The sequence below is a fragment of the Furipterus horrens genome, unplaced genomic scaffold (assembly GCF_987537825.1).
Source record: "Furipterus horrens unplaced genomic scaffold, mFurHor1.1.pri manual_scaffold_2, whole genome shotgun sequence".
In the NCBI taxonomy this organism is placed as follows: domain Eukaryota; kingdom Metazoa; phylum Chordata; class Mammalia; order Chiroptera; family Furipteridae; genus Furipterus; species Furipterus horrens.
Window position 1 is genome coordinate 132,165,660 of NW_028327172.1, and position 11,229 is coordinate 132,176,888.

At 44.3% G+C, this 11,229-nt stretch overlaps 1 protein-coding gene across 1 annotated transcript; it reads right to left on the reverse strand.

The window, feature by feature from the left end:
- Positions 1-1,598: 1,598 nt before the first annotated feature.
- On the reverse strand, positions 1,599-2,498 carry LOC150019501 (malignant T-cell-amplified sequence 1-like). The gene has a single exon (XM_090267998.1). The coding sequence runs from the start codon at positions 2,286-2,288 to the stop codon at positions 1,743-1,745; it is 546 nt and encodes a 181-aa protein (XP_090124124.1). The 5' UTR covers positions 2,289-2,498; the 3' UTR covers positions 1,599-1,742.
- Positions 2,499-11,229: the final 8,731 nt, after the last annotated feature.

Sequence of the window (11,229 nt, forward strand, 5' to 3'; positions counted from 1 at the left end):
TCCAGACTAAATTGGTGTTGATTGGGGTGAAGAATTAATAGAGGAAAAATCCTCTGAGGGAAAAAAGCATTCTGATGAAGTGGTTAAGAGTTGTTACATGACAATGCTATGAAGAAAGGAGATAATCCAAATATGTATTCATGAGGATAGAAGGCCATCCTTTCACCTCTCCTTTTAGAGCCATCCCTTCCTACTTCCCTGAACTACTGATTACATCCCTGTCAAGAATTCTGTTAGTGAACCTTTCCCCTCAGCATATAAACATATTCAGAAATCTCATTAACAAACATGCCACAACAAAATACATTAAAAACAACAGCAAAATAATCTAAACCCCAAAACACAATATGTTGATTATAACCTTCCTCTAGCTTTCACCCACTATCTTTTAATTCACAACCAAAACTCTGTAAGGAATAAAATGAAGTCTAAACTTCCACAGCCTGGCTTCTCACTTTCCATTCACCCATAAATCTACCACAATTGATCTTGCATTAATTACACATTTTGAAATGGCTCATGCACAATTCACTGATGAACTTTCACCTGACCTATTTTATCTTCCTTTAAGTAATTTTTCAGTTGCATGTCCATGCCATTCTGTAAACATTGGGTTATCTTTGGCTTTCAGTTTCAGAAACAAGTAAAAATGGAGTAATCTATAATGGAATTTTATTATCTTACATAACTTAGCTATACCCCTTAATAAGACATCCCAATATATGGCATTTCCATGGCTAATAATCACCAGTTCATGAATCAAAGGCACTGTTGCTTTACACTTTCAATCTTACCATGGTCAGACTTGCTGCACATCAAGGCTATGCATATTTGTGTGTGTGCATTTGGCAAGAGCAAGATCACACATGCCAACATCCATTCGGGGTAGGGAGACTGTTTCTCCCCATGCATCTTTCTTCAAGAGCCTAAAAACTTTTTCCAGAAAGCTTTCAGCGGCCTCTAATAATACACATCACATATTCACCTATAAAAAATTCAAAACCAAGAGAGAAAAGCACCCATTTTCTTCTAAATAGATAAAACTCCTACTTGGCCTTTGGCCCCATGCCTACCTATAAATAAATCAGTCCCACCAGAAAACAGACCACCATGTGAGCCCAGACTAATCAGCATTTGCTTGGTTAATGTAGAAAAGGAACTGACACGCTTCTGCCCGCAAAGAGGAAATGAGCAATGTTTGTTGGCTGGACAACCAATAATGCCATCTGTATACATTTTACTGGATTTTCTGCTTCTAGTAAAATTGTTTAACCCTCCTATTTTATGCTCATCCCTTAAACGTTCATATTAACAGATTTGTTCAGGGCCCCTCTCCATTTTCTTCCTCTCAATTCTTCATTCCCATCTTTGGTTTTGTCTACAAACTATATGCACTTGACATGGAAATCTATTTCTCTGCAAGAGATAATTTACCTTTGTTTAAATTGATACAGATTAAACAGATGAGAGCAAATCTAATAATCTCTCTACAAAGACGCATGCACAGGCATACGCACTGTCACACAGGCAGACACATTCAGAGGCATACATAGTCACACAAACATGCACACAATGGCACAGATACACAGACATATGGATTCGTTCTAAATCTTTACTTTTTTTGAAGCATCTGTTGAATTTATTCATCGTAACCACAGGCATTGTCTTCGTGCTGTCATACAGACACAAAAACAGACACAGCACCATGTCCATATTTAGCCCAAGTGTTTTCCTTCTGAGACTTATTTATAAGTCTTCATATGCCACAGCCCATCATTTAAATAATGGATATTTTCAATGCCAATCCCTTTGTTCACTTTCTCAATATCTTCTGCAGACATCTTCATAACTCCAACACACAGAGCATGCTGTTTTCCTTCTGCCATGATTGCAACAATCGTATCCACTGCAGCAGGGTAAAGCTTGGCTCCGGGAGAGGTTAAGCCTGGACACATGATATTTGCTCCACTGAGTACAAACTTGATGGCTCCTTTATCAACTTGCTGACGTGGCAGGATAAAAGGGTATTTGTGTAGTAGCCTTAGAGTTGGGTAAAACGGACCTTCTCTTTGTCTAAAAAACAGCAACTCTCCGTTTACTGTAAGGATTTCTATATGTTCGTGGCATCGCACTATTTTGACCGGATCTTTTTTAGGCATGATTTGATTAAGCCATGGTTCAATGCCTGGAAACTGCTCTATCAACTGGTTCTTAATACCCTTAATAACTGACGTTTTCAACTGGATGCAGTTGGACACATTTTCCTTTTCATCAAATTTCTTGAACATGACCCAAAGTTATGAGGGCGACAGTAGGGAAAGGCCCGGAATGACGAAATAACTGAATTCGCGAGGGTCCGCAGAAGCGCTTACCCGAGAAAGGCCAGGAGAGAGTCGCGGCTGCTGTCGTGAACCGGAATAGAACGTGCTTTACGGCTCTTCGTAAAATCTACTTCCGTTCCGCGGAACTCGGCGGCGCATTTGCCGGCTGTTTCTGGTTACGGATTCCTCTGCGCCGCGGGTAGTTAACAGGGCGGAGCTTGAGAAGGCGGAGGAGTTAGAGCAATCCTTGTTACGCGGAAGAAAAGTGGGAGGGGCCTGTCTTTTATTTTAATTTTGGGGAAGCCGAATCATTATCCAGTTACCCAAGCCAGAAACCAGGGGTCGAGTCCTGGCTGATTCGCCTCTCCTACTGCCCGCGTCTCTACAAGGGGTGGAGACCTGTTAGTGGTTCTCTTCCGCATCTCTCACCGTCTTCCCCTTCGCTCGAGCTGTCTGACGTTGTAGCGGTCGTATCCCTATAATTGGAGGCAGTCGCTGCCTGTTACAGCTGAATGCAGCCTTGCCCTTTCCGATTCCGAGTTCTCTCCACTTGCACCCAAAGAGAGGGTTTGCGGCCTGGATTTAAATCTTTTTAAACATATCCAAACTCATTTTACAGTGCAGAGTACGGTGTTCCATGGCCTCCTGAAAAGAATGCGCATTCTGCTTTGGCTTCAGTGCTCTACATGCCAGTGATGCCCTGTTGGTGGATGAAGATGTTCAGGTGTTCTCTCTCCTTCCTGATTTTGTCTATTTGTTAATATCAAGTACTGATAAGCATATTGAAACTTTATGAATCTATTTCTCTTCAGTTATATCAGCTTTGGATTCATATAATTAGAAGCACCATTTATTAGGTCTATACCCATTTAAAATTAATATAGAAATCACCCTGTTAATTAGGATTTTATCCATATAGAGTATACGTAGCCTAAGAAGTGTGCGGCCCATGAAGGCAGAAATTATGTATTTTATCTCTATTCTCTCACCAAGCACAAGGTGTGTTTCATTACTACATACACACTAAGTGCCTGATAAATGAATAAAAGAATGCTTCCTCTTCCCCAAGATTTGACCCATTTCTTTCCCTGCCAGTGCTATGTGAAAAGAAAAAGGGCAAATCCTTGCTATCTGGATACCTCTCCACCCTCCCCAGTAAACACATGCTTAGTTTGGGAAGTGTACACTGCAGCAGGAATTAGAACAGGTGCTATATATACAATGGAAGGATAACATACATTTCCCTATTCTTGAGAGCTTACATCTTATGAAGGGCTCATGTGTAATCTCCCCATTCTCAAGACAAAAATTTGTATTAGTCTGGGTTCTCCCAGACTATCTACCTGTGTGCGTGTGTGTGTTTTAATTATAAGAAATTGGCTCACACAATTATAGAGGCTGAGAAGTCCCAACATCAGCACTCAAGCTGGAGACTCAGTCCATAGGCCTGAGAACCAGGAGAGCTAATGGCATAAATTCTAGTCTTGAGTCCAAGTCAGAAGACCAATGTCCCACCTCAAAAGCTGTCAGACAGGGAGAATTCTTTCTTATTCAGGGGATAGTCAGCTTTTTAATTCTATTCAGGGCTTCAACTGGTTGGACGAGACCTGTCCACGTTAGGAAGAGCATTCTGCTTTACTCTGCCAATTGATATGTTAATCTCATCCAGAAACACCCAGAATAGTGTTCAACCAAATATCTGGGGGACCATATTAAGTGAGGCAGTGTAGAGTGGGGGTGTTTATATGTGCTGACCCTAGAACCCAGGAAAGATTCCTGCTCCATCACTTATTAGATTGAAATCCTGGAAATTACTGAACTTATCTATGTTTCAGTTTATTCATCATGAATGTGTGATTAACAGAAATATCCATTTCTCGGGGATGGAGGTGAGAATTGCTTGAATTAATATTTAGGACAATAAGGTTCTAAGTGTTTCACATAGTTATTGTTAAATTAACATGAAAACAGTTCCATGAATATTTTAAGTCTCTTCACACAGATAGTTCAACTGGCCCCAGATTTCAGATTGTCTATTTGTGGCTGAGTTTCTGATCTACCTCCCTTAGACTTTAGTCAATTTGAGCCTGTGGAGAGTCACACATTTCCAGGCACATCTCTGGTTATTTTAACAAGCAGTTAACCTTGCCCATTATGTATGGGTTTTATGTGCTTAACTGTTACAGGATGATTTCTTTCGTTGTCCCATTGTTCTTGTATGTGAAATTAGTACTGTGTGTGCAGCATAAACAAGATGTCATAGAAATTCAAGGGAGGAAAAGTCATTACTGGCTTGAATTAACTAGGGTTACCTGTCTTTAGATGACTAATAGTTTAATCAGAAATGATCTCATTTGGAACTGGCTATCACAGAAATGCCCAAGGGATTTTTTTTTTTAATGAAGCCATTTTAGACAAAGGAATCTAAAAGTGTAGTCATTGAAAAATCTGTTTGAAGTCAGTATCATTTTTCTCTGAAATCATACTCAATTCTGTACAGTGTAACTTTTCCAGGGTAAGCTTTTTTTGACCCCCAAGCATCTACTTTCTATCTACCACGAAAAGGACACTAAGGTCTAATTACTGCATCAAAATTCTTCAATTAAAAAATGAAAAAAACGTTTTTTAGACTTTTAAAAATTCACCTTCTCTGAAATGGAGCCTGGTTCTTGATCTCTATAGAACATAGGTCTTTGAGGCTGGCATACATTAACATATGAATGTTAACATACATTAACATAAATTTTGCTTAAATTAATGTTAAAACATTAAAATATACTACTAAATTATTCTGGCTAAATAACTTAAAATCACTTCAAACTTAATCAACTATATAGATTTTTAAAAGAAGAAGGAAAGTTAAGGCACCAAACTCAGTGTTTCAAGCCTGGGGTATACCACTTGGCTAAGTTGTATAAACATCCCTTAGTATTACTATTCCCTCATGATGTCTGAATAATACTGTATATGCTTCACAATGTGTATATGAGAAATTTTAAAATACAGTATGTAAAGGACTCAGTAGTTGGAAACAGTACATTTAAAGGTGTTTATTTGCAAGACACCCTTTGTGCAGTAGTTATAAGGTCTAAGATTGTACTATGTAAAAATTTTACAGAAAACTACTGCAGCTTTGCATAATTTACTAAGTCAAGAGATGCCAGAATTCAATTTTATGTCTGTAATCTCAAGAGAATATGTAATTGAGATATAGTGGTTATGTTGCAAAGTTAAAATGAGGAAAATGAGTAAAAATTTCTCAGGTTCTTCAAATCTCCAAAATTTGAGGCATGATTCACACACCTGGGTTTTATTAATAGTTTCAAATGTTTCACCTTAGTACAGCTTTGTCTGCAGTTTGAGAAATGACCATTAGAGGGCAGGAAAACCAAATTGAAAACTACAGCTAATAGATAACTTTTTTATCATACAGTTATTTTTTCTCAGTTATATTTCCTAAATAAATAAGTCCATCTTTACAGAGTCAGAAAATACTTCCCAAGCTTAGGTGAGCACATTCTAAATAGTAAGGCATTAATTTACAATTTGCTGGTTTTCTCTATCTATTAAGAATCAACAATAAAGCAATTATTTTTAACACGATGTGTATAAAAATATGTTAGCCCTACATTTTTGGCTTGATGAAAGAAATATAAAAAATATTTTTCTGACATTGCTGCAATTTATGAGTTATTTTTGAAAATTAAAAAAAATTATTTGTATATTCTAAAAATAACCTCATAACATCCAAAGTGGTTTTATGTCTAGTATCTCATTGCTCCATTCCACAGGTGACACTGCTAAGTGTCTCATCTACTCCAAAAATGTTCTTGTATACTAAACCTATAGATGGATAGTTAGTAGCAGGTGGTGTGTTTGGTGCGTGTGCGCACGGGCCCTGATGTGGGAATGCCTGGAAGAAATGGCCCCACATAGGAAGAGTTGGAAAGGGCCCTATGATCTTAGGGGCTTTCATTCCCAAAGCCACCCCACAAGACAGTTCACCCCTGGACTAGGAGGCTGGAACCCTCCTTTCCCATCTCGACACCCACCTCCCAGTCTGAGCCAGCCCCTACCTCTCCTGGCCTCAATTTCATGATTGTAGCATGAGGATTGGACAGGAAAACTTGTAAGCCCAGCTCAATGTGGACCCAGCCCCTAGGTGAGGGTGGTGGGGCACACGAGGGGCACATGGCCTTGTTCCACCTGTGGACTTCAAATGGAGCAGCCAGCCTCATGGCGTGGTGGGGCACACGCAGGGCCACGGACAGTGTATGCACAAGATGCCACTTCATGGCATGCACAATGTACCTATGGTTCCCATCCCTGCTGGTACCACTTGACCCCAGCAGCTGCTACTTGGAGATGCCACAGCTCCTGGAAACGCTCTGTCGTCCCACTCCAGCCAGGTGGGCTAGAGTCCTACGGACATGAGAGTCCTGGAATAACCCCTGTTTCACTGTCCTCATCTGCAGACTGTACCCCAGGAGCCAGCTCTGCATGGCTGGGTCAGGGGGTCCTGGAGGCAGCAGTGGACACTGAGTCCACACAGAGAGAAATTCAGGCCGCCTCTTTGCCCTTGTCCTTGATACCCTCCTGCCTGTTTTCTCTGGCAGGGCCCAGGATACAAGTTCTAGCCTGTCTATTGGTGTAATGGGGCAGGAGGGAGCCCTGGAAGGAGGTGGCCCCACAATGAGAGCAGAGTGAGTGTAGGGGTAATTACTATTATTAGGGAATTTCCTCTGCCCCCTCTCCCTGCCATGCTCAGTGAATTCACTTAATTTTAGAGATGGGCAGTGGTACTAGAGCTCAAATTCCTCAGCTCTAACTGACCAAAGCTGGCTGAACTGAGGCTCTGCAAAGTCAGGATATAAGCTTGCCTGTCACAGGGCTATGGCACTGGCCCAGGTCAATCTGACCCCAAAGGTTGTGCTGTTAACAGAGGCCCAAAGAGGTGGCCCCTGAGGCCATCCTTGAAGGTGAGTTCATCATGGATGGGGCGGCTGGGGAGTGGGATGGTGGGGAGGAAGGCAATGGGGAGAGGTACTGCAGGCAAAGAGCTGAGTGAGACAGGCCAGGGCTTGCAGGGTTTCTGGGTGAGGAAAGCTCTAGAGAGGCTGGAGTGGGGATGAGGGTGCACACTGGGAGGGCAAAAGGACCAGGCCACACAGGGCTTTGAATACCAGGCAAGGAGGCAGGTCACAGCAGGTGGAGGGTGGGCAGGAAATACAATCCAAGTAGTCTTAACAGTATCTGAGAGCTGAGTGGAGCACATAGTTACCCACCCCCACGAAAGCATGGGTCCCAGAAAGCTCCCCAGGGATAAGGAGAGACTTCTCCTCATGTCCAGTGGAGGACCGTGGTAGTTATCTGCCTCCCAGAACTAGATATGTTGCCTGGAAGGGCCAGAACTGGCTACTTGTCAAAGTATTCAGGAGATGTCTACCCAGAGAGGTCCAAGTGAGGGAACCACCCTGCCCGTGGAGATCACCAGGTGCTCTTGTCCATGTTGCTGTTGACCTCCAGGCTGACAGGGATGAAGCAGCACTGCCCACCTACTGGCTATGGAACAACAGGGAAGAACTGGAGTTGCAGTCCTCGGGGGTATCATGCTTGTGGCTGAGTGTGGCAGTCAAGGACATGATGGAAGCTGACGAGATGCTGTTGGAAGTCAAACTGATGCTGTAGATTTGGGGGGACTAGGAGGAGGTTGACTCTCAGAACAGAGAGGGATGTTAAGGTCAGCAGAAGTTCCAGACTGCAGAGCACCCTGTGCCAAGGTGCAGCATCCAGGACTTTCAGAAACTCGGGCTTCTTGGCTCCTTGTGTGGATGCAGATTGGGAAACATGGGCACTGAGAAGGGAGGTGCTGTGGCAGTGCTGACAGAGAACTCCAGGAAAAAGCTCATGTTGAACTTCAGAGCCAAAGGAGCCAGCTGAGTGCTCACTGAACACACCAAGTCCCCTCTGTGAGGTAGGACTGTATCTTTAATGGTCACAGGATTTGGAGTGGGGGCTGCCCCTGGTCCTGGGCTTTCCTCTGGGCCCCTGTGGGTGAATGGAAGGGCCACCTGTGCAGTGGTCAGACCCGCTGGTAGAGTGGGTGGCCTTGGGTACAGGTGCACTGCATAGTGAATGTAGTTAGTGCCATCGGATTGTACAATTTAAAATGTTTTAAAAGGTAAACTTTATTTAACATGAATTCTACACAGGTATTCATAAAGTATATGAAAAAAAAAAAAAGAACAGCTACAAAAGAAGAAAAAGGATGCCCCCGCAGACTAGGGACAGGAAGGCTCTGTTTTTGGAGCTGTGCTAGCTGTATTGCATAAGCTGGCACTAGAGGTGAAACCAAACCTGGTTCTGCCTCTGCAGCTGGTTTTGGAGCTGGCTATCGCTCTAGATGAGGCCCACCTCACTGGCCTCCTGTGTACAGTGAGGGACTCTGGCAGCCATCTGCCTCCTCTCAGGGTTGGCATGATACCTAGAAAGCCCAGAACTTGCTACTTTTCGAAGTAGCCATTCAGGAGAGGTCTGTACCCAGACAGGTCTAAGTGAGGGGACCAAGGGGAAGACACACCTGCCCAGCTCACTAGGATGCCCTGGCACATGTTGCTGTTGTCCACATTCGCACTGACAAAGTGGCCACCAGTGTGGTGGGAGCTGAAGAGGAAGAGGGGCTGGTGGGAGCTGACCTATGCCTGGATGACCTGAGGATGACGGGAATGTTGACTCCCAGAACTGTGGGGACAGCAAGAGCCACAAATGCCAGATTTTGCCAGGCACACCAAATCTGCTTCTAGGAAGGGAGAGGCTGAGAAGGATATGTCAGAAAAATGGGGTGAAGTGAGAACATTATGACCTGCCCAATGGAAACCCCAGGAAAGCTCACCTTTCTCTTTTTCACTGAAGATTGGAGGAGCTGATTGAATGCACGCTGAGCAATCAGCACATCCCTGTTGCTAAAGCAGGGGACACTTGTGCTGGCCCTTGTGGTTAGATGGTAAGAAACGCTGTGGGCACCAGTGGCCATGGCCTGCACTTGAGAGGCGTGAGGGAAGGATACAGAGGGCAGTGCCCTTCGCTGGGCAGGATGCTATGCTCATTGCCAGCACTTCTTGGCAAGTGTCAGCTAGTGTTCTGGTTCCCAAAGAGCAGAAGGCACCAGGCCTGTGAATGGGCGAGGGGAACCCAGGCCAGCCCATTGAAGGGCAGACACAGAAACTACAGCAGGAGAGTTTCAAGGTGGATCTGGACTCCAGGGTGACTTGGGCTGAAAATGCCCACCTGGCTGGGACATTGCACTCTGTAAGCGCTTAGCCAGACCCTGGGGGCCAGTGCTAGAGACCAATTAGAAAGTGCCCTTGGCAATCCGGAGTCCCATCTGCTTCATGAAGAGAGAGGGCTGGCTACATGTCTGACCTTTAACCCTTGGTGAAAGTCTGCTTTGCAGGACAAAGTCCCAGTTGGTAGTAGGGTTCATGGTATAGAACAGGTTGTGGTTGGCAGGTGTCTTCAGCTCTGGTGGGGCAGGGGCAGGAGAAGGGCCACCTGTGCTTAGGAGGGGCCCACGGGCCAAGGATAAGGAACTGTACAGAAACAGAAAGGAGATAAGTGGTAGTCAGGGAGTGAGGGACGTGGAAGTTGGAACCCTTCCTGATGCCAGTGTTTCCCACTCTGCACCCACAGAAAGAGCCAAGTGTCCCACAACCTTGAGCACAGCTCCTGGGGTGCCTGGCAAAGTCTGGCACTTGCATTAATGTGTACAGGACTTCTGTTTGGCATGGTGAATAGTGGTGATGATTGCACAGGATATTAATTTACCTAATGGCACCGAATTGTACATTTTAAAAATGATTAAAAGGTAAATTTTCACTGTAAATTTTAAAACATAAAATCTAGTAAACCATAAAGTATATGAATTGGAAAGAAATATTTTAAAAATTTTTTCATCACAAGGGAGGGAAGGGGGCTCCAGTACTGGAGCAGATGTTGACTGTATAGCTCGGGAGCTGACACCAATGGAGCTGCCAGGGACCTCTAGTACCAGAGCCTGTGCTGTGGCTGGTGCTACACATGCAGCTGGCTTTGGCTGTGGAACTGGCATAGGATCTGGTGCCAGAGCAGGCTCTAGCTCAGGCAATGGTGCTAAATCTGGTTCTAGAATTGGCTCTAGTTCTGTGACTGACTGATTCTGGCACGGTACTGGAATTGGTGAGATAATAAATTATGGATATTGTTTTAGGTCTGGATCTGGAGCCAGAGCTGGCTATGACTCTCAAACTGGTCCAAGTTTTCAAACTGGAGCTGGCAAATTCTGTAGCTGGTCCTAGGTCTAGCTCGAGAGCCAGTTCCAGAACTATCTCTAACTCCACAGGTGTGTGCAGCCTTGTGCTAGAGGTGGCCATAGCTTGTCCACAGACAAGCCAGAGCAGCTGCCAGGATCAGCAGGTCATACATACATATGTCCTTGTCCAGCAGCTCAGGACCAACCTGGTTGGGGCTGGAGGAGATGTGGGCTCCTTGATCTGAGCATCCATGCTACTCATGATCCCTTGTGGCCATTCCCTTAACTGCCATCAGTTTTGCCATCTTTAAAATGGGCATGTGAGGAAACCATTCCTAAGTTCCTCCATGAAGTTTTTCTTGATTCTATGAGACAGTCAAAGAAATCCCTGTGATCTACCTTCCCACTGGTAAAACCAGAAGCTCGGGCTTGACTTTACCAAGGGAACTTGGCAACATCTTCCAGAAGACTGGCCATGATCTTTCTAGTCACTGTCTACACTTGGCCCAGATCCCTGGCCTTTAACTAACCCCACTGACCACAAAGACCCTGGCATTGATGGCACAGTAGTCATGTTTCCAGGTGCTTAAAAAAGCCAGCTTAAAGTGGGAGGGACAGAAC

Excerpts from the sequence above, each read along its gene's own strand:
- LOC150019501 (XM_090267998.1), bottom strand. The coding sequence starts at position 2,288 with ATGTTCAAGAAATTTGATGAAAAGGAAAATGTGTCCAACTGCATCCAG.